This window comes from Rhinichthys klamathensis, unplaced genomic scaffold, assembly GCF_029890125.1.
Source record: "Rhinichthys klamathensis goyatoka isolate OS25496 unplaced genomic scaffold, OSU_Roscu_1.1 h1tg000295l_1, whole genome shotgun sequence".
In the NCBI taxonomy this organism is placed as follows: domain Eukaryota; kingdom Metazoa; phylum Chordata; class Actinopteri; order Cypriniformes; family Leuciscidae; genus Rhinichthys; species Rhinichthys klamathensis.
In genome coordinates, this window is record NW_026606814.1 from 630,765 (window position 1) to 655,316 (window position 24,552).

General features: G+C 40.5%; 1 protein-coding gene across 1 annotated transcript; it reads right to left on the bottom strand.

Moving 5' to 3' along the window:
* Positions 1-4,841: 4,841 nt before the first annotated feature.
* Positions 4,842-7,621, bottom strand: cxcr3.3 (chemokine (C-X-C motif) receptor 3, tandem duplicate 3). Its single transcript, XM_056269919.1, has 3 exons — positions 7,455-7,621; positions 6,598-6,951; positions 4,842-5,618 (listed from the first exon to the last, which is right to left on the bottom strand). Exons 1-3 carry the CDS (start codon positions 7,464-7,466, stop codon positions 4,872-4,874), a joined length of 1,113 nt encoding a protein of 370 aa, XP_056125894.1. The 5' UTR covers positions 7,467-7,621; the 3' UTR covers positions 4,842-4,871.
* Between the last annotated feature and the right edge of the window lie 16,931 nt (positions 7,622-24,552).

The window sequence follows — 24,552 nt, forward strand, 5'->3', positions numbered from 1 at the left end:
TCCACAGACTGTGAGCTGGCTTGGGCTGGTTGTTGGTCCACAGACTGTGAGCTTGCTTGGGCTGGTTGCCAGATGACAGACTGGTCCACAGACTGGGAGCTGGCTTGGGCTGGTTGTTGAATGTCAGACTGGTCCACAGACTGTGAGCTGGCTTGGGCTGGTTGCCAGATGCCAGACTGGTCCACAGACTGGGAGCTGGCTTGGGCTGGTTGTTGAATGTCAGACTGGTCCACAGACTGCGAGCTGGCTTGGGCTGGTTGCCAGATGCCAGACTGGTCTACAGACTGGGAGCTGGCTTGGGCTGGTTGCCAGATGCCAGACTGGTCCACAGACTGGGAGCTGGCTTGGGCTGGTTGCCAGATGCCAGACTGGTCCACAGACTGGGAGCTGGCTTGGGCTGGTTGCCAGATGCCAGACTGGTCTACAGACTGGGAGCTGGCTTGGGCTGGTTGCCAGATGCCAGACTGGTCCACAGACTGTGAGCTGGCTTGGGCTGGTTGCCAGATGCCAGACTGGTCCACAGACTGCGAGCTGGCTTGGGCTGGTTGCCAGATGCCAGACTGGTCCACAGACTGCGAGCTGGCTTGGGCTGGTTGCCAGATGCCAGACTGGTCCACAGACTGGGAGCTGCCTTGGGCTGGTTGTTGAATGTCAGACTGTGAGCTGGCTTGGGCTGACAGCAGGCCACTGGAATGGTCCACAGATTGAGAGACAGCTTGTTCAGAGTTTTGGCTGCTGGCTTGAGATGACTGTTGGAGGCTGGGCTGGGCCACAAGTTGGTATCTTGCCTGTGCTAGCTGCACACCACTAGGCTGAACTGTGGAACCATAGCGTGAACCATATCCAAAGCTGGCTTGCCCCAAATGATAGCTGGGTTGTGAGTACTCATTTCTTTGCTGCAAAGGCTTGACAAAAAAGCTAGAACTTGAAGTCTGGACTGGCCTGGTACCAGAAAATAACTTGGAAACAACTGGAAGTCTACTTCTCTGAGGCTTGACAATGGGCTGCACTGCAGACTGGTAGCTGACTTCTAATTGGCCACTGGACTGGGAGCTGTTCTGCACGATTTGCTGGCTACTAGATGCCACAGACTCATTACCAGACTGTACTACAGTTTGATAGTTGAGCTGTGTTGGCTCAGGTAGAGACTCAATGCGCACTCTTGTACCTATTGCAGTGGTCACAGAACCAGAAACAAGACTGCCACTACCAGCTGAAGATATCAGAGATCCTTGAAGTTGACTACTAGCATCAGAGTCAGAACCAGGCTTATATACATTAGTCACTGGTCCAAAACCAGAAGAGCCATTTTGAGGACTATAGCTTACACTGCTATACACACCCTTAACTTGTGCAGCACTGTAAGTGTTACTCTTGGATCTTTGAGGACTGATGGGATTTGATACATCAGCACCATACCAGCTGTAAGAACTACGTGGCTTCACATCCTGCATGGGGAAATCAGCCTTATAGTATACAGGAGAACCACTCCTGACAAAGCCACCAACTAGAAGAAAATAAAGGAGAAATAAAGAAAGAGACATGCTAGCAAACATGAATTCTAGAATTTGCCTGGATAAAACTTACCACTTCCAATATGGTCACAGACACAAAGACTGAGAAGTGCCAAAGAAAAACTGTAGACGAAAAAAAATAACTTGTTAGATGAATGCCACTTGTTAACAAATACTACAATTTATCAGCATACCTTAAGAGTCGGCTAGTGGTACCCTCCATGGCCCAACAAAAATGCAACAACTAACCACCTCAACAACACCACTAAAAAATCATACAAACTTGATCTCCAATACAAATTAGTGTTGCCTAACGGGACATTTTATAGTGCAGGCAACTACCATTTACCAATTATTTATTGACAATCAGTTATCATGGGGACATGCAATACTCAATTATTAGGTTCAGGTGTTTCAACTCTTGACACCTGCCATTTCATTCAAGAAATTTGCTTTTTTTATACTATGATTACTGGACAAAAAGACAGGTCACAAAATACCTTTTTGGGATTAATTAAAATACTTAATTTTTTTTTTCAGTGAGAATAAATGTTATTATTTAAGGAAGCAGTAGTATGCTCACTGTTCAAATGTCTTATAGTCTACTACATGTGAAGGGAAATAAACTGCTGTACCCAAAATAACCACACGATGTCACTATTACGGCAACCATTTTACAGTGCATTCAAAAAATATTCAAGTCCATTTTCTTTACATTGTTACAGGCAGCCTTATGCTAAAATGCTTAAGGAATTTAAATAATTTTTAAAAAACAAAGCAAAAAGGTAGATCTGTGATAACTTTGAAAATGTAAATTTATTAAAAAGAGAAAAAAAATATCTTCGTTGATAGGACACAAAATTCAGCTCATCTCTGAATCATCTGTGAAATGTTTCTACACTTTAACTGGAGTCCACATTTGGCAAATTCAATTGATTGGACATAGTTTTAAAAGAAACACACCTGTCTGTCTATAAACAGACTGAAAGCTGAAAATGCAAAGAAAAATAAGCCATGATGAGGTCCAAGGAGCTACCCACAGAGGCCATATGTGGTCTTCAGAATATGTTTTCCTTTTCATTGAAGCCTCTAGGGGGCACATTAATATGAACTCACTGCCATAACATTATTGGTATCATAATAACCTTTAGATTTATTGTTAATTTGCTAATGCTATAACTGTGTTTACCTCTGTTTACCATAATACCGGTATGGTTATAGCTTACACACATGACCCAGTTCTCAAAAGTTGACTGACCAGTTACACCAAGACATGTCAAAACAGGTCTGTGTAAACAATTATTGTAGGCCTAATGAAACTCGTGATGTTCAATCTATTCAATCACTCTCAACCATCATCTACCAGGGTTATGACAGCACACACACTACTTTGTTTGGTATGGTCTGGCTAAAAACAAAACAAACAAACAAACAAACATTTCAAAACTGGATGCAAAAACTGGGCAAAGAGCACTGAGTCTGACTATCAGTCCACACTAGAAAAAGAGATGAATAGAAAATTATCTACATGACTCTTAACAATATTGTTCTTCACAAATGTCAGTAAAAACTGTCATCCGCAGTCACACAAACACAACAGGACAGGAAATTAACACAGAAACTTGCAAAAATGCAAGTTCCTCATATACCGAAAGTGTCTATATGTTTATAATGTTTAAATGTTTATGAGATTCTCAAAATCTCAGGTATATATTTTCAGTTTGTTCAGTTTTCTTAATGTAATGATGTAATGATGACTCATGGGGAATATCCGATGAATACTGATGATATCAGATCGCATGACAGTGCAATCATACTGTCTTTCTACACAATAATGCTCACCACATGTTCTTTTTCAGAAAAAGGAACTGAGGAAGGTGAGACGCATGTGGTTATTTTTGTGTGTATACCAGAAATCTTACCATAAGTCTACCATAGAACGGTCAAATTTCACTACCTTCATAGAACTTTCTAAGAAAACTGTCTATTGTAAGTTCATATGTTGACAAAGTCATTGGGGTGGATCACATGTATTAAAATGTGCTTTGGCAGTTTACGGAAGTTAAAAAAAATCTTAATGTTTTCTCTGTGTTCTACACACAGATCTTTCTGTTGTTCAAGATGATGATATCCTTAAAGTATTTAGAAGAACACTACACTGCAGTACATTACAAAGACTAGAGCACATACAAATCCCCCTTTTTCTTCTCTCTGTCATCATTTTCTGTCCTTGGGGATATTCCACTCATGAGAAGGGAAAACTATTTATGCCTGAAAATCCCAACAACGGTCTTTCCCAATTACCAATTCACCCTGTAAGTGCTATGTATATTACACAGTAAGAGGGTACTTCCCCCCAAAATATTTTAGAGGCAAACTTGCTTATGTAACATGGGAAAAGAATCTTTCATGACCCCATCTCACAGGAAACTACAAAAACGTCAAATCATTATTCCTCATTTGACGAGCAATTAATAAACCAAAATTTATTTCTAATATTTTTTTCTTTCATAAACATTTACTTGATATTTTCAGTTTAACAGAAGTAGCAGAACATTATCTTTCACTTCAAAGTGAAGATAAGAATTTGGGACATTAAAATAGCACTGTGTTCCTTCATGTACTTCCTAACACTCATGTAAGTGACGAGACCCACCCTTATAGAGACCACTGACCTAAAGACATTTAAAAAAAACATGTCATTGTTAAGAAACTGACATGACTTCCTGTCATGAGAGCAGAAATGATATCTTGTTCATCTACAGACCCGCTGATGCAGCGTGGTGATGAAATTCGGACACATTTCAAAACTATTTCTCCCAAATACAGCAGACTTTATATGAAAAATAAATGTATGGTTCATACATGAATGCATCCAACACAGTTGACATTTACATGGTTGCAATGCCAATATGTATTATCCATTGACAAGGCTGATTTTGAAATTGACAAGTGGAAATGAACAGTTCTATTATCAAGCACCTTATCGGCCAAAATGCCAAATATTGTTTCGGAACATTATTCCAAAACACTTACAGAAAAAATAAATATCACATTGGACAGAGCAATAATCACCAGTATGATCATTTTACTGAATTAGAAGTGCAAATGAGTTGGCCAGCATTTCTTAATAAGAGCATAATGTTTTACTTCATTACCTAGTACAATGGAGAATTGACCAGAATGCATGTACAAAACCCTCTGGAGGACTCTTTGTCGTCCAACATTATTATTCCATACCTAGTAATGTCAATTATCTAATGCCTATGTGCTATGTTAAATAAAATATTCATAAAATACATTTCAGGAATTATGAGATTCAGAGCATCCAGCAGTCAATTATTGTTTTCATTGTATTCATGTATCATAATCCTGTGTTTTTATTGTTGGTTTAATGTCATTCATAGGTTGAAGTGAACCTTGTTCCTCTTGGACAGAAGCATTAACGTTTACTCCACTAGAGTCCCAAAGCGAAACCTCATTACTGTCTGTTTTACAAGCACTGAACTTTATCATAGTCAGTGCGCGTCGCCGGAACTCTTTAGAGAGACAGAGGTAAATAACAGGATTGACAATGCAATGGAGAAGCCCAAAAATGGCCGTTATTTTGCTAGCTGTCCACTGCCTCCCTTCACACTCATCTGCCTCTGCTGAGGAGACGCTCTTCACTGGCTGAGCCGTGTTCACGATGAAGGTAATGTTGTAGGGTGTCCAGCAAACGAAGAAAGCCAGCACAAGGGCTGCAGTTACAGCTGTACTCCGGCCCTTCTTCTTCTGGCATTTGGAGTCGTGCCATAGCTTCAGCAGGACGAAGAAACAACAGAACAGCAGCACGAGTAGAACAAAGCTCACAAGATGTGGAAAACGAGAGGCAAGACGCCAGGAATCAGGTGTATAAAAGTGAATACATTCCCCTTTACCCTTTGGCTTCAGAAAGATCCAATCAGGGATTGAAAGGATCAAGCAAACGATCCAGATAAGCAGGCAGCAACCGTAAACCAACCACCGTTTTTTACAGGAAAACATCTGTACTCCAGAGACGATGGACAGGTAGCAGTCAACACTGATGCAGGTCAATGTGAAGATACCACAGTAGAAATTGATCTGAAGAGATTTTAAGAGAGAATAGTATTTACAATACTATAGCAGACAGTAAATAGTATTTACAATACTATAGCAGACAGTAAATGACAAATTAGAATGCCCACAATACAAAAAAAGGAAATACAATTTAAAACATATGTTAGTTTCATATGGTTTTCAAAAACTTTCAAGAAAGGTTTACGTTTATTGATTTTCATAAAACACACACACACACACGCACACACACACACACACACCACGCACACACACACACACACACACACACACACACACACACACACACACACACACACACACACACACACACACACACACACACACACACACACACACACACACACACACACACACACACACACACACACACACACACACACACACACACACACACACAGACCTTATAATCAAAATACAAGCAAAATATTAAGGGAAAAAAACACTAAATTGTTGGTCACACCAAACAACTTAGATTCAGCAGACAATTTAAAAAGAATGATATGAAATATAGTAAAGATTTTTTTTTCTTCACCGATATCAGTATTGCTGTATCACCATGACATTTATGACTTTATGCCCCCAAAAATATCAAAAATGGATAAAAACATGCTTATTATAGAAGAGGTGTATTCAAGTAATTTAAAGTATACATTTTTAATATATTTACGAATAAAATAATAGATAATTAGCTCACGTCATAGCCTCATGTCACTGTTAAAAATAAGTTCACATTACATAAAACTTTATTTGTTCTAAAAACAACAGTCTCTTTACCAGATCCCATCAGAAGATATCCATTTTGTCTGATATCTAAAGCCTGTCATTCCAATCCATACTATGCTAACCTGAATTTCAGAGTCTCATTAACTCTTCCAAACATGTCTGATCTTGTAGCTGTAGCCGTTTATACAATAAAAATGGCATTCAACCCAGTGAAGTCTACAGACTTATCAGAGCAATCCAGAAGCCTACAGTAACTCACCTTGAACAGAGCACCAGCAAGTTTGCAGAGCCCTGTGCCCATGTTCCATCCCTTAACCGCATCTACTGCCCAGAGAGGCAGTGTAAGCAGCAGCAGAGTGTCTGATACACTCAGATGAAAGACGAAGATGTCCATCACACTCAGATTCAGCCTCTTAAGCCACAGTATTACCAGCACCAGTCCGTTTCCCAGCAGCCCCCATAAGAGCCCCACAGAGTAAAGCAGGGGAATGAAGACCGCCAAGGCACCAGAGACTGTGCTGGACGGGCAGACCACCTCCTTGTACTCATAATCGTAATAGTCGAAGGTTTTGTTATCCTCAAACAGTCCGTGCAGGTCTACCTCCATGTTTGACTAAAAAAAAGAGAGACTTTAAGGGTCAATGACAAACTGTAGAATGTCTGATGGCAGCTTTATGAGTGGACTTGTAAAGAGTGGTGAGTGTTAAATATGCAGTCACATGCTGGGTTTTCACATGATGTTGCAACAATAGCGAAATGGAAAGTAAAAGAGTGGGTGGGACAGCTGACTGCCGTGTAGAGAAAACAGATGAGATGAATACGCGGGCGCGCGCACAAATAAACCGAAACCTCCTGCTTTGACATTGAGCTGCTGATCAGCTGAGTTTACTAATGCATTCAGATATGTTTGGGGTTTTTAAGTTTGCAAAAACTTTAAGGTGCTCTCAATCTGTTAAGTTCAGAGAACTACACTTTTTTTTTGTTTGTTAAATGCGGTTCTGTTGTCAGTGATCCAATAATAGCTATGGCTATATGTAGGCTACAACAAGGTTTGAACCGAAGGAGACAGAATCATAAAACTGTATAATTAGGCTACAAGGGCTGAGATCAACTTACATGTGTTGCCATGTTCTTGATTCTCTTTGTCTCCTTCTCTTCCTTTCTATACAGTCCGCATTTTCTTTAGTTTTATGTAGCCTAATCCATCTGCTGAGAATCGTATGTTTGCTCATTGCAAATACATGGTTAGTTACCGTGCACGCGCAGTGTGAAAGAGGAGGAGGAATAGGTAAAGATGATCCTGCCCTTGTTGTTGTTGTTTTCTTCTTTCTTCTTGACTCATCACTTCATAGCCAAGGTCTACTTCATCCGCATAGCTATCTAGTTCCCTCCTACACTCTACCACGTGCACTCTTGCCCCTCTCCCCAACTGGTTAAAGATATCTCTCACAGAACACACTTTGTAATCGAGTCGTTTGCGGTTTGCCACCTGTTTACCACCCCAAATCTTGTTTCGCCAATCGCCACCATGCGGCAGCTAACCGTACGACATTTACAGACTAGGCCTACGTGGAGTAATGAACAGGATCACACTGGATCAGTCATATTCAATTTGAACTGAACTGGCTACGCCCTACAGGAATTTGATATGTAGGATTCTATTTTCTCAAGCTTTTATTCAATAGTTCTCAATACAACTATTATTCCCAAACTCTGTCCATTAACACAAAGGAGATTTGATTTTTGCATACAGTAGCTAGGCTACCACAAAAGGTTTTCAGATAGGCCTATCTATTAATAAATCCAATGGCCTGCAAGCACTTTCCCGCTTGAGTTTAGCTCCAGCCCTAATCAAACACACCTGAACACCAAGCTAATCAAGATCTTCAAGCTTAGAAAGTAACTATTCAAAATACTTACAAGTGACAAAAGGCTATTTCAAAATTCAATATTCCCACCTACATTAGGCTATCTAATCCACTTGAAGGAGTGAATTCGGACACGAGTGCACGAAGGGCTGCCGACATAGTTTGTGCTTGCTGTTTTTTTTTTTAATTGAATTTTCAAAATTACAAAATTCAATATCAGGTTGTTGAAACATTACACACATTTTCACATTTTTTAAGCATAACTTGAAACACAACAACAATAATAAAAAAAATTATAATAAGGAAAAAGCCCTTTATTTAAAATAAAGGGCATCACAAACATGTAAAATTCATTTAGCAGAAATACAGATATTTGGGCTTTTCGATTTTTAAAAAACTTTACAGACTCTAAATACATTTTTAAGGCTGCTTTTAAATGAGACAACTTGGATTTGGAGTTACTCCATTTATTTTGATGAATATAAAATTTTCCTAATAACAAAAACAAATCGATAACATATATTTTTCTTTTGGAAAAGTCATATTCATTTGTATGAAGTAAGACAGATGACAAATTCAAGACTAGGTTGCAGTTCATTTTAACACCTAGAAATTGACACATCTCATAGCCTACCAAAAAATTGATGAACAGGGACACAAACTGGCTGCTCCAATGGAAGGCTAATGAAAATATGTATCTTGAAATCTGTCATGGAAACTAGAATGTTTAAACCTTAATTAAACAATTTAATAATCGATTAAAAATCAATTTATTCCTCTGATATTATGCTGTAACCACATTTTGGACCAGCGGGTTGTAAATGGATGCATGGATGATTCAGCTGCTAGCGCCATCTTCTGGCGAGACGCGGGAATTTATTCGGCATGACTTGATGGTTACAGACACCACAAATGGCTGTACCCTCAAATAGTGTCTATGTAAGGGTACAGGGGGCAATTTCAGCATAGCCAGTGTTTGATGGGCTGGAGCGCTTTGCTGGAAAGTGGATCTCGAGAGCCAGAGTTAAGAACCCCATGTATAATTAAGAGAAATAAATATTATATATCCAGTGAAACATGCACCAAATAAATGCAGAAGCTGCCTGAAAGTGTTTTTTTGTTTTTACATAAAAGGCCCACTTATAAAAGTTAAGTACAAAAAGTAGAAAATTTGAAATCCCATTAGATTAATCAACGTTTAACAATCCCTATTGCTTGTTAAAGCTGCAGTCCGGCGTTTTTCCTCTTTGTCGCCATCTCTGTTCGAAATCTGCAATTGGAGTCATTCGCGGAATTATCAACTTTACGTGAGTTGAGACACGGCACAGCGCGAATGAACACAATGTTTGAGGAGAGTGTGCCGCTGTCAATCACCACGCCGGTGTGGATACTGGCATTCAGAATCACAGATTATTCTTTTTGGAGGTATGACCAACATAAGAATTTTCACCGGAAAATGTCATCTGAACTAGTACGGTACTTTCCTGTTATCCGGACCCCACCATATACCATTTCGGAACTATAGTCATCCCTGATTGGTCTTAACCCTAGTGACGGGTAGGTTTAGGGGCGGGGTTAGGGGTAGGCCATCGTCCCTGATTGGTCTTAACCCCAGTGACGGGTAGGTTTAGGGGCGGGGTTAGGGGTAGGCCATCGTGGGGTCCGGATAACAGGAAAGTACCGAAGAAGAAAGTACCGAAGAAACATCCACTTTTGTTCTGGTTCTGACATTGCAGTAAATGGGCTCTATGCACGGCGGTATTTCCGGTGAAGGTCTAAAGATGCTGGATTACTTCCGCCGATCGTAGTCCAATGCTATACCGAGAATTTATATTGGTTTTTATTCTCTATTGCTATACTAAAGAAACGTTAGTCACAAAAACAGACAAAACAGACACTCCTCATTTTGTTTATGCTTCTGTGTTTATTATATTAAATAAACATAACTAAAATTACATCTAAACGTATTAAAGTTTCGTTTCAAAGACGAGAGGACAGTAAATTTTGAAGACTCTGCCATAATACCGTTTTCCTCGGTTTTCCTCCGCTTTAAATCTCCCCAACCGGAAACGCACGAGCATCCTTGCGTCAAACGCGGAAGTTATGCGTGCATATAGCCCATTGCGCTGATTAAATCTAACAATCTCTTAAGTTAGTTATCATATCACGCAAAACCGTGCAAATTATACTTTGTTCTCAAATTGTTAATGTTAACAACGTAAGCAAGCATATTCATTTGGTTATTCATTTAAGTTCTCCATTCTATTAAAATTGGGGCTACTCGGGGAACAAACACTCCTTGCAGGTGAGAGACCCAGCAAAGTGAGAAAAAAATAATAAGTAACCCACCAAATTGGCTAGTGATTTGACAGTTACCCGCCACAGTTGATTTTTACCCGCATTTGGCAAAATGAAAAGCTGTTGATTTCAAACCCTGATTAGCTTTATATTAGAGTTAATTTTAAAGAAAATTAGTGGTCTACCCCTAGTTGTAATGAGATCTACCTACGCCCTTGTCATTAGATTTATAAAGTCCCTAAATGCATATTTCCCTCATTTGAAGACTGTCCCAGATTACCCAAAGCATGCTATCCCACATTCTCAATCATATTTGATAAAGTGGGACAAAAATGTTTGAAAGAAACAAAACTGAAACACATTTTCAACACTTTAATACATATTTTGTTGCTTTGGAGAATAAGAATTAAGGTAAAGAATTAAGTGTGAAACCACCAAAAAGTCTTTTAAAGTAACACTATGTAGTTTTTCAACCTTCATAATATATTTCCAAGACCCTTGTGATGGTACATCGACTTAAAATAAGTTAAATGACACGTCTGCCATAGCCTGACGTGGTCTGTATCGCTTTTACTGGCACTATGTAACTTCGGGTTTCGGGTAGGAACCCGTGCACAAAAAGAACTACAAAATTCGACTGCTTTACGGCTGTATCCGTCACTTCCTCAAATTGTCTGTGCCATTGCAGACATTCCAAGTCTCCCGGGAGTCTTCCGCATATTGATAGCGTCTCCCTGATGCCCGAAAATTAGTTAAAATCTGCCGGAATCTAGAGCGCGCATGCAAGACAGAACATACTGCGCGCATAACATACATAGCGCGAGCATGGCAGAGAGCGAGAGACCTTGCGAGAGACAAAAGTTACACTAATACACTCTTAAGTCTATTACTGGTGTGATTTGAAGTGTATTACAGATGTAGTGCGCCCTCTAGTGTTTCATGATCTAAAATGCAGCTGAATTGTATGAAATGGTGCAATGTGTAAAAATTTGGAGTATCTATTAACAGAAATGCAATATGACATCCATAACTATGTTTTCAGTGGTGTATAAATAACTTACAGTACTCAATAAACCGTTATGTTTTTATTACCTTAGAATGAGACATATCTACATAGCCGCGGGCACCCCCTTCTATGAGGGTCGACATTATTGTGACGTCATGTTTCTACCGTAGCCGAACGCGAACAAACAGCGCTACAGAGCGCGTTTCGTCACTACCTTGAAAGAGAAGCCGCAGAAACCTGGAAGCTAGCCATAAACACTGTGAGTAGTGACTTTTCCCTTGTCAATGGTGTAAAATATGTAGTTGGACTGTTTCATGTAACTTAGTTCTACTCCCTCGCTGTGTTATGGCTTTGCTATGTGGGGATAAATGAGCTGGTTAAGTTCGTGAGACAGCTGATTAGTCATTGACGGTAAAACAGTATGTTACAGGAATCACAAACCCGTCGATCGCGGTCGACAAGTCGATCTTGGAAGCATTTTAAGTCGATCGCGAAGAGTTTTCAAAATCAGAGAAAAAAAAGCCTATTGTGTGTAGTAAATGGTGTCTAGGGGATGCGGAGGCGCGCGCGCTGTTACAATCACGTCATTTTTGCCACGCGCACCTTTGCGCTCATGCAGACGCGTCGAGTAGAGGGCTGCCAAAGCCCGTCTACGGAAAGCCTGGCCACTCCCTATTAAGTCCTATTGTACCGACTTTTTGGTTGTAGTTCCACCAGAGTTCCACTGGGGGGAATAGTCCGAGTGCAAAATGAATGGGAGTCTATGGGACTAAACGGCTAAATTTGTCTTTTTCACCCGATTGTCATTGAGAAATCTTAGATTTGAATGTAGGTTTTGCAAGTCCAACATGGGTTATAGGTCGAAAGTTGAATGAACGAGTGCTTATGTCCTTTCGATTTCTTACAGGTTGAGTTGTTGTTGCCCATAACACGCTAGCATTCTGCTAATGAACGCTGATTGGTCAGTGAAGGACTGATTACGACCAGAGACACCGCTTGATGGCATCGTGGCATCCGAAGGTAGTACCATAGATATCTATATAAAGCATACCTGTCAACATTTGGTTTTCAAAATCCGGGAGATTTCTCCGGCGGCGGGGGGGGGGGGGGGGGGGGGGAATAAGGTGTGGCCCCTTTAAGAGCTGTGCGCTCCCTGTTGAACTGTCGGCAGTATTGTATTGTATGTGCCTTGGGCCTCGAACACCCCTTTTACTGTCAATGCGAACACCCCATGTATGCGGGTAATTTCTGTTTGATGCTAATTTTTATCTTATTTTGTTTACTAAGTAACGATGTGGACAGTAGAACGTGTGACAGACAGTTAGGCTACACGAGTTAGATTTGGGAATAAAGTGCGAGTTGTGAGATGCCAATCGCCTCCGTGTGTCTGTCTGGCCTCTGCATGCAATAACTTCAGTTGTGAGCTATACTAACAGTAACTGTACTTCAGTTTCATTGCGGGGACACCACCTTCACCTGCCATCATGTCTATCGGCTCGCTTTCGGGTTAAACTTTCCGCGACTGCGCAACTGGGTTATAGGTTGCCAGGTTGAGGTGACAAATGGGTTGAAATTGTAAATGGTCTGTGGATTGTGTGAATATAATGCATTTAATACAATCTGGCAACTGGTCAACATTAGACAAACATATTGGTCCGATTATTCATAAAGGAGTTTGGGCCATGCAAATTACGGGAGTTTCCCGGGAGAAATAACAAACCGGGAGGGGTCCGGGAGATAGGGCTAAAAAACGGGAGAAACCCGGGAAAAACGGGAGTGTTGACAGGTATGATATAAAGGCTAGATGTCTTACGGCGGAGTCACTTCCGGCATCACCGTTCGGCCATCTTGTCACAGGCAGGCTCTGATGTAAAGTGAGTGATCAGCATGAACACAAATCCTCTTATCTCGCTGAAATCTTGACGGATTTACAAACGGTTTGGTTTCTTATTAACGTTATTAATGTGGGTATAATACTAGCCTATATAATGGATGTTAACATAAATAATACATAATTATCCATAAGTGTTCAGTGTCATAACTACGTCTCTGACGTTTATAACGAACCAACCCGTTTGAAAATCGGTAGAAAATTGAGCAAGTTATGGTTATTTAAAAAGTACATGCACCATAAACACAATGTTACGAGTGAGCGAGCAGCCTGTGACAAGATGGCCGCCAGGTGCTGATGTCCACCACCATTGGCCAACAGCGCGGACGAGACATCTAGCCTTTATATAGATATCTATGGGTAGTACCCCAGAGTGCAGTCTGGACGATGGGGCGGGGCGACACTTTTAGGCGGGGCGACACGTGTCGCTCCGCCCACCCCCAATTTAATTGGTTTATAATACCGCAATCTTATTGGTGTAAACGATTCAGGTCTGAGCATGCGCATTCCTTAATGTACGATTTTGTGAATGATTTGGCCGTATCAAAGAAAAATTAAATGCTAACTTTAATCGTATCTTATTATCAGTTTACCATGGTAATTGTTGTTAATATCTATTGGCTAATACTTTATTATACTTAAGACACAGTATAGATTAAGTTATTGTTTAAAAACGAACGCTTGGTGACGTTACTTGTACTTCAGGGAGATGTTTTACATTAGATTAGTGCGTCATTCACTTGGCTTCTTCATATTTCTATCAGGATCGGTGGATCAGCACAAACTCGGGATTTTACGCAAATGATGATAATTGACTGTAAGAATGTAAGCAGCTGATTTTAAATTCTAAAGCATGACCGTTTTTTGTTGTCATTTTCTTAACGAGATTGTCCAATGCTTGCTTGCATTATTTGGTACAAAGTGCAAATAAAATGTTTAATGGCAAACACGTTTCCTGGTTGATTACCTGTTCATACGAAATGAGGGCCTATTGGTTCTGTAAAGCCTTATGTTATATTTTTTAAAGATTCATGTTTTCTAATAAGTGTCAACCGGTTATGTACGACTGTCTATCTGTGACTGTGACATCAGTAGGCTATAAAAATCCGCATTGCGTGTTCATGTTCATGTAGGCTACTGGATAAAAATGGTTAGGCCTACAAATATTAACACTCACATATAGGCTAGCTGCATAACCATAAAAAAAAAACACGCTGCTATAAATCTGTGCAATTATAATAGGCTGTAATAAAATAAATATAAAAATAAAATAAAACACACTTTCGGATTTATCCTTTGTTTTACTGAAATAAAGGGAATTATCATAATTTGTGCAAAATCCCGAGTTTGTGTTTATTCACTGATCCTAATGGAAAAACGAAGAAGCACGAATGATGTAAAATTAAGGAGCTCTGCATGACATGCGGAAAAATATTGTCTAAATCAGCCCACATAGAAATGATCTCTCCTTTGATCTGCCAGTAATTTCATGCAGTCATTCTCATTGCCCACCAAAAGTGGCACTGACTTATCTGTAGGGTAAATTAATATAGTATAGCTAGGCTAAATCTCAAACAGTGTTTTATTTATCAGCAACATATTTTGTGATATCACCAACCCATAAAACTGCTCAATATTGAAGCTTACAATATGACTTTTTGTAAAGCTGCTTTGAAACGATGTGAATTGTGAATACATTTTGACAGTAACTTCATCTAACTTAATTCGTAAGTTCATCAAAACATTATCCAATTGATCGTTACTGAAATCGCAATGGTTATCACTACGGCCAAACAGCGTCATAGATAATTCATAAAATCGTACATAAAAGAATGCGCATGCTCGTGCCTCAAGCGTCTATGCCAATAAGATTGCTGTATTATAAACCAATAAAATCGGGTGTGGGCGGAGCGACACGTGTCGCCCCACCTAAAAGTGTTGCCCCGCCCCATCGTCCAGACTGCACTCTGGGGCTACTCATCCGAAGCGGGACCACACATGTATTTACCTGTGTCAGTTGTGTCAGTAGATGCCTCGAGAGAAAAGAAAGTGCAGAACGCAAAAGCATAGACATAATAAATACATAGACGCCCTATTGGCCGCTTTGGAGCGTTGCTGCGATAGTTTTCTTATTGTGGAAAAAGCATTTTCTGTGATTGACCCGATTTTAGCAATAACAAAGATAACTTATGGATCCTTTATCTATGGTAATACGATATGGTACAACTACAGTGCAGTGCAAATAGTAAATATAAGATAAAGTGAGAAGTAATAGTAAATAGTTTAGTCAATAAAATAAACAAACAAACAGTACAGCAAATAAAATAGTAATGAAAAGGCTATATAAAATATAGGCTATATAAAATAAAATGACACAACCCTGTCTATTTTTCAGTTTTATTGATCAGTAAGAGACATTATAACAGTATAAGTAGCCTAAAAGGTAAGAAGAGTTATACAAGACAATAAAGTAAACGATTCAGACACAGCAGGATACAACGTTAAAATAGCCACAATATAAAGTTATGAAACTTCACTTTGCCGTCAGCCAAAACGATTTGCCAGGGAACAAGATTAATGAGACCAAAGATCGCCCGTTAGATATACACAAGACGAATTATATGTCATGTTTAACCACAAACGTCAGAGGCACTAACCGAGTAAACGCTGTTCCAGGCGGGGTGCAGAGCGCTGAGACCCCGGTAAAGGCTTGGATATCACAACTCCGAAAACGTCAGATAAAATTTTTAAATAAGCGCTATCTTTATAAATAAACCACATATTTGAGCTTTCAACAACTACATTGTCGACTGAAAAACTATTAAAACTACATTTCGTGACACAATAACAGTAGTATTTTTAAATTTCGCGGCTTCTCTAGTCTGTCTATGCGCGAAAGCACCAGTGACTGAAGGATTGCCGTAAAGCAGGTCTCTGGTCGTACGATGTGTATGACGTCATTGACATTTTAAAAGACTTTTTAAAGCAAATAAGTGACTCTAAAAAATCTAACACCCAGCAATGTGTAATTTCTTTGCATCTTCTTTCGAATACAACATTCGAATTACTAGACAAAAAATTATATCCTGAGAAAAGTGGATTTTTAGGGGTATTGCTCCATAGACCTCCATTCATTCTGCACTCCGCCTGTGAGCGCCCTCATATGGACCTAGAGTGGAACTGCAACAGTTCAGAACCCGGAAGTTTAATGTGAGTGGGAGTTCTCCCCATATTAGACATTCTCTGGGGCTGCATTGGGATTGAGTCCCGCCGGGTCCCGCGGGACCCAACGCAAATCTCGCGGGAGCGGGCGGTTTTAACTTTGCTGCGGGCGGGAATGGGCGGTTAAAAAAACCAACTGCGGGATCGGGAGATAGCCTAGCGACATGATGGAGATGTCAATGATGTGGAAAAGAACCTCAAACGAGGTATTTGCAGCACAAAACCTAAGCAAGGCAAGTCTGACATTTGGACTACTATTCATCTTCCTGATCAGTGCGTCAAAATACATGCAGGCCAGGGAAACGAAACAAACAACCCCATGAATCTCTTTAATAACCGCAATACAAATACGTGTTTTTTCCTGCGGGACGGGAGAAGACACAAAGTCAATGCATCTCTATTATTGTGCGGGAATAAATTCTCAGAGTTTTGCGGGAGCGGGCGGGAGTGTAACACATGCGTCGCGGGAGCGGGCGGTAATGGTTAGAAATTCGGCGGGCGCGGGCGGGAGCGGGATGAAGAAAACAGTCCCGCGCAGGACTCTAGCGTCGAGTATAAACAAGGCTTTACGCTTTAACCAGCTCAGCCACAGTAACAGCTCATATTTAGTCAGCTAAACTTTTACTACCCTGTTAGAAAAAATATATAGTTGCATAGTTTCATGTGGTTCTTCTCCCTCGCTGTATTATGGGTTTGCTATGTGGGGAGAAATGTGCTGGTTACGTTTGTGAGACAATCAGCTGATTACTATTATTATTATATTTTATATTAAGACCCTAGATCCTCACCTGACTATGGCTTTGTAAACTTTATCCATGATGTGGTTTATAATGGACTGTGGTACAGAAACAGTGACAATGTTACACACTCTTGGCTTACTCTGGCAATTCTCTGCTATCTCAGACGACGATATGTTTGTCCCGTTTTAGCCACCGTAGCTTCTTCGAAAGGGAGGGGTGAGCAGTGGGCTGAGCCCTTAGTGCAAACTCGCAACCGAACCGCTAGATGTTGCTAAAAATCACACACTGCACTTTTAAACATTCTCCACCGTGTGGTGGCTGGAGAGCTGACCTCAGACAAGCAATTTGAGTTGTTTTGCCTATCAAAAACATAACACATTTTATTGCCATTTCTTTTCCACTTGTAAATTATCACTCAAACTGTGAAGCATCCATCCATTCTCCAAACCTCTTGTCGATGTACTTAGGAGGAGCATACAGCAAGACATATGGGCCTCGATGTCCACTACTGTCCTGGAGAATTTAGCTCCAATCTAATCAAACACACCTGATCTAATCAATATTTTCATGATTTCTAGAAAGCTGCATTTGAGTGTAATCAGGGTTGGAGCTAAACTCTTTAGTAAAGTGGATCTTATGGAGCCAGATCAGACTCATTAATAATTCACGCAAAAAATACGATTCACACATGCGTAGACAATTTCACATGCGTGAAACCTAATTCACGTACACACAAAAAAAATTCACGTGCGTGAAAAAAAAATATATTCACAAAAAGCAATTCACATGCGCAAAATAAAATTATATATTCATAAAATACATTTCACAAATGCAAAACACAATTCGTAGATATACAACTGTGCACAAAAACCTTTGAATCTTTAAAATGAGTGTGTCCTTGAATTTGAATGTGCAAATCGTCATTCACATACGAATCGCCTTGGATGTGTGTGTGTGTATTTTTGAGACTTTCCTGGCAGCGCTTACTCGTAAAACAGAGCAGTCGTACTCTTCAGCCAATCAGATTTAAGCTTATCAATCGACCAATCAGTATCACATGAGGGCGGGCCTACCTGCATGTTACGTCATCAGCTTTCGACCAGTTCATGGCTGAGCAGAGGTAAGTGCAGTTACTCGTTCATTTCTGTGTTAACTGAAGTTAAAGAAGCTTGAGATCAGTTGATGCAATAGTTTATTAACTGCTGTTCAGTCCACATGTGAACATAAACATTTATTTTTAGTATTGATTGATTTTCATGTCCTGTCCACCACACATTCAACTGATGATAATGTATGTAATGACGTGCATATATAGGAGACATGTTTTGTTTTAAGCATCATATATTATGTAGTTTTATTGTTTCAGATTTCCGAGACAGATGATGTATGAAGTTGCAGACAACCAGAACTGTGATCTTACCATTCCTACTGTAAATCTTTGAAAACAGTCATGTTGCAAGCCAACCATTTTGACAGTTGTTTCAACAAGAGGTTGAAAGTGATGCATTGTTACTGTATTCATTTGTCTCCTGCGGACTATATGTACACGCTCTAGGAATACAGCCTTGCTATGCATGCATTATTAAATGTTCTTGTCAGAATGAAAAGATTCAAAGACATAGTTCAATTTGATGTACACGTTTTATTAATTTTAACGTTTCCGAAATTCTTTGGGAATAAAATATATATAAAATGACTTCATCATGATTAATGTTCCTGTTACATATGAAGATCATGAACATTCAGTACAGAGAAATATACATCTCTTCCAGAGTTGTGAGATCCAGTCAGAGTCTACTGTTACGTGGAAGTGTATTTGCCTTGTGTTGTTGGGGAAAACAGTGTAGGTTTCCCTGGTGTGCTTTCTCTCTCGTTTCTTTCTCTCACTGTAATGACTCACAGGTGGAGCTGCTAACGAGTGACCTGATTGGTGACGGGATTGCTTGGCGCTGTATTTAAGTCTCCTGAATCATGGATCTACAGCTCCCCGCTCTCATGGCTTCCTTGATGAAGAGATGTGTTACTGTGATCTACTAGTACATGTTAAAGACATTTGATGTGAACCACAACCTTATGTTAAGTTGTGATTGATTATGTTAAACCCTTTTGGAGCATGGTAGGGAGGTGGGTGCCTCTTTTATTTATTATTTGTTTTCTCCTGTTTTTGATAAGTAGGGAGGGAAGTTTTTGTATCTTTTGTTTGTTATCTGATTTCCAGGTTAGTATCCTTAAATTAGTTAGCTTTGTTTTGTTATTTGTTTTGGCTTTTCCCCCTCCTGAACTTTGTGGCTCTTTAGCTACTTATGTTAATAAATATACTTTTTGCACTATAAGACTGTTCCGTTGTTTCTGAAGCCTTGGGAGTGAGAGCGGGGACTCCAGGGATCTTGTTGATCAGATCCCTGTTAATTGTTACGGGTAGTTTTGTTCTCTTTGAGTAGAGTTAATATTGAATCCGTAACAAATGGGGGCTCGTCCGCTTGTTTTTTTGTGTTGATTTAACGAATGGATTTGTTTTTCCTTCTCTAAACTTGTTTTTTTTTTTATTTAATAAGTGGAAGTGTCCGCTTGTCAAATTTGTACGTGTACTAAGTCTAACGAGTACCACTTCTGTCATCTTGGTGAGTAAAATGTACTCCTATTTTGTCTTGCTGATTTAAAGTGTAAAGCAGTAACGAACATTAATAATGGAGATAGACGTAAGATCATTTATTGCAAAACCTACTATACAGCAGTTTCATGCATTTCGAAAGAAAGATCTAATAAAGATTGCTGAAAGTTTGGAGGTTTCTGTATTAAGCTCTGCACCTAAAAAGGTTGTTAAAGCTGAAGTTTATGCTAAACTGGTTGAGCAAGGTTTTTTTTCTGTTGATGAGGATAGCGAAATTGAAAAGAGTGATGTTTTAGAGACTGCTGAAACTAATTTGGCATCGCAATCAGATCCGTTGCTTGTGTTAAAATTAAAAGAAATGGAGTTACAAATAAAACGACAAGAACACGAAAATCGTATGTTACATCTACGTGAGCTAGAGATGGTGCACAGGGAAAAGGAAAGAGATCGTGCGTTTACTGCTGTTCCACCTGTTGTGACTCCAGTGCATGCTTCATCTATTCAGTCTGCTGCTGTTAATTTGTTTGATCCAAGTAAATACATTAAGCTCGTGCCTCCTTTTCGAGAGTCAGAAGCCGACGCTTATTTCATTGCATTTGAGCGTATTGCTGCTAAACTTAACTGGCCTAAAGATATGTGGGGGTTGATGTTACAGTGCAGTTTAGTTGGTAAAGCTCAAGAGGTATGTTCTGCTTTGCCCATCGAGGAGTCTCTTAATTATGATTTGGTGAAAGTTGCTGTTTTGCGAGTTTATGAACTTGTGCCTGAAGCGTATAGGCAGAAGTTTCGTAACCATACCAAATCGGCTAAACAAACTTTTGTGCAGTTTGCACGTGAGAAGAGAGCTTTGCTAGAAAAGTGGTGCGCCGCTTCTAAAACGACTACGTTTGAGCAATTTCAAGAACTGATTCTGTTGGAGGATTTTAAAAACTGTTTTTCAGACAATTTAGTGATTTACCTAAATGAGCAAAAGGTTAAGTCCCTTTCAGCTGCTGCAGTGTTGGCGGATGAATATATTCTGACACATAAGACTGTATTTTCTTCTGCTGCTAGCTCGAATCATAGTAGTGTGATGTCTTCAAGTGTGGAGAAACCTTTGATGTACACTCGCTCAACGAGACCTATGATGCGCTCTGCAGTGCAGGGTAAGGAAGATAGCAAGAGTGTTGAGAATAAAAGAGTTTGCTTTTATTGCTTGGACCCAAATCACCTTATTGTTGATTGTAAAGCTTGGAAGAAAAAGAATGCTGCCTCTAAACCTAAAAGTGTAGCTAATATTGTTCTCGAGCAAATGTCTGATGTTGAGAATTTCTCAGACAGTTCTGCTTTTACTCCCTTTGTATTTGAGGGTGGTGTGTCAGTTTCTCTTGATGATACTATGAATTCGATCTCGATTTTGAGGGATACAGGGTCAGCTCAATCGTTTATACTGGAAAGTGCATTGCCATTCTCAGATGTGACTTACACAGGAACTGATGTGTTGGTTCGTGGAATCGAATTGAACTGTGTTAAAGTTCCTCTTCACACTGTGTTTTTGATCTCTGATCTGGTTTCAGGTCCTGTAAAAGTGGGAGTACGCTCAAGACTGCCTGTAGAGGGCGTTAGTCTAATCTTGGGAAATGACCTGGCCGGTGCTAAAGTTTTTCCTCACCCAATTGTAGCGAAGACTCCGTGTTGTGATACGGAGCTTGCCAGTCGATTCCCTTCGACATTTTCAGCATGTGCTGTCACTCGTGCACAGGCACGTAAAAATGAGGATGTGATTGATCTGTCTGACACTTTTCTTGTTTCTCTAGATTTTCCCTCTGAGTTAAAGTTATCTGTATATTCCAGTATGGGTAATACAGATAATGAGAGTCCTGATAAAGAACCATCTCTGACGATGGGAAGAGAACAACTTGGTGAAGCTCAAAAATCTGACCCTTCTCTAACATGCTGTGTTGATGCTGTGGAGGGTAAAGTGAAAGGAGGTAATGCTGATGGGGTACAGTATTTCTGGGACCGAGGCGTCTTAATGCGTGAGTGGCTGTCTCGTAATGCGAAAGAGGCTGGATTGAGTCCAGAGTATCAGATCGTACTACCTTCTGGTTATCGAAAAACTGTGCTTAAACTTGCTCATGACCATCCACTGTCTGGTCATTTAGGCAGTACTAAAACATTCATGCGAGTGGCTAAATATTTTTATTGGCCTGGGTTAAGATCTGCAGTGTCAAACTATTGTCGTTCATGTCACGTGTGCCAACTTGCTGGTAAACCCAATCAAATAATTCGTCCAGCTCCTTTGCAGCCTATTCCAGTGATGGGAGAACCATTCGAGCGACTCATTCTAGACTGTGTTGGTCCCTTGCCGAAATCGAAGGCGGGTTATCAGTATATTTTAACGCTAATGTGTGCGGCGACTCGTTTTCCGGAGGCAATACCCTTGCGTAACATCAAAGCGAAAACCATTGTGAAAGAGTTGATTAAATTTTGTTCAACGTTTGGGTTACCTCGTGTGATCCAGACCGATCAGGGAACAAATTTTAAATCTAAGGTATTTGAGGAAGTGTTGAAAGGAATTTCCATTAATCACGTAGTGTCGAGCGCGTATCATCCGCAGTCGCAGGGAGCTCTAGAGCGATTTCACCAGACGCTCAAATCAATGATGCGGGCGCACTGTGTAGAGGCTGGTAAGGACTGGGCTGATGATCTCCCTTTGCTTGTATTTGCGATTAGGGAAACCGTTCAAGAATCATTAGGGTTTAGTCCTGCGGAGCTCATTTTTGGACATACGGTTCGGGGTCCTTTAAAGTTATTACGCGAGCAACTTGTTAATGATAGAACACCGCTTGTTCTCGTATCTGAGTATGTTAGCTCTGTTCGTGAACGTCTTCGTAGGGCTTGTGAGCTGGCGAAGAAAAACTTGGCTGAGTCGCAGTCTGAGATGAAGGAGCATTATGACCGTAAAAGTGTCGCTCGTTCTTTTCAGCCTGGTGAATCTGTTTTGTTGTTAATGTCAGTGCCAGGGTCTGCTCTGCAACCAAGATTTTCAGGTCCTTATAGGGTGACGAAGAAGTTGAGTGACACGAATTATCTGATTTGCACGCCTGAACGTCGGAGGAAGTCGCGGATGGTTCATGTTAACATGTTAAAGTCTTACGTGACAGACGAGTCTACCCTTGTTGTCAAGCCAAGTGCCGTTGTGTCTTCTGTAGCAACCGAGTTGGAACAGGATTTTTCTGTACCTTGTGGTCGTTTGTCGAACTCCGTAATTCTAAATGAGTTGGAGTCTCACTTAAATTATCTAGCTCCGAATCAAAAGAAAGATATCGTCGAGTTAATTGAGAGTCATCATTCACTCTTTTGTGACATTCCGTCGCAGACTACAGTACTTCAGCATGACATCGATGTGGGAGATGCGCAGCCCATAAAACAGCATCCTTTTCGGCTTAATCCGAGAAAGCGTGAGTTAATGAAAGCTGAGGTCGAGTATTTACATCGGAATAACTTTGCGAGTCCCAGTCTGAGTGCGTGGAGTTCGCCTTGTTTGTTGGTTCCCAAGGCTGATTCGTCGGTTCGGTTCTGCACTGACTATCGAAAAGTCAATGCAGTAACTAAACCTGATTCTTTCCCACTTCCACGTATGGAAGACTGTATCGATCGTGTTGGTCCCGCAAAGTTTGTTACGAAACTAGATCTTCTTAAGGGGTATTGGCAGGTTCCTCTTACTCCTCGGGCCTCAGAGATTTCAGCGTTTGTGACCCCTGATGATTTTATGCAGTACTCCGTTATGGCGTTTGGGATGCGAAACGCACCGTCAACATTTCAACGCTTAATGCGTATTGTACTAAGTGGAGTGCAGAAGTGTGATGCCTATCTAGACGACATTATAATATATTCTTCTAGTTGGGAAGAACATGTGAGTTCTTTGCGTGAAGTGTTTTCACGTTTTTGTGAGGCATCTCTGACGTTAAACTTAGCCAAATGTGAGTTCGCCAAGGCAACAGTGGTTTACTTGGGGAAAAGAGTGGGTCAGGGTCAAGTATGCCCAGTGGATGCAAAGATTGCATCTGTTATGAATTTTCCAGTTCCAGTGAATAAAAGAGAACTGCGTCGATTTTTGGGGATGGCAGGGTACTACAGAGGGTTCTGTCGTAACTTTGCCAGTGTTGTATCACCTTTAACCGATCTCCTGAGCACAGCTCGAGTATTTGTGTGGTCTCCTGCTTGTGAGCAAGCTTTTTGTGCAGCTAAGGATTTGCTGTGTAATGCTCCTGTTTTGGCAGCCCCAGAGTTTACACGCTCTTTCAAGCTGGAAGTGGATGCATCTGCTACTGGAGCTGGCGCGGTGTTACTTCAAGAGAGTGAGTTGGATGTTGATCACCCAGTTAGTTACTTCTCGAAAAAGTTCACGTTATGTCAACGCAGATATAGTACCATCGAAAAGGAGGCTCTTGCGTTGCTGTTAGCGTTGCAACATTTCGAGGTGTACTTAGGTGGGAGTTCATTTCCAATACTGGTTTTTACCGACCACAACCCACTCGTTTTTTTGGCTCGGATGTCTAATTCGAATCAACGATTAATGCGCTGGGCATTAAT

Excerpts from the sequence above, each read along its gene's own strand:
- cxcr3.3 (XM_056269919.1), bottom strand. Across the intron at positions 5,619-6,597 it reads TTGCTGGTGCTCTGTTCAAG|ATCAATTTCTACTGTGGTAT; the intron begins GTGAGTTACTGT and ends AAATCTCTTCAG.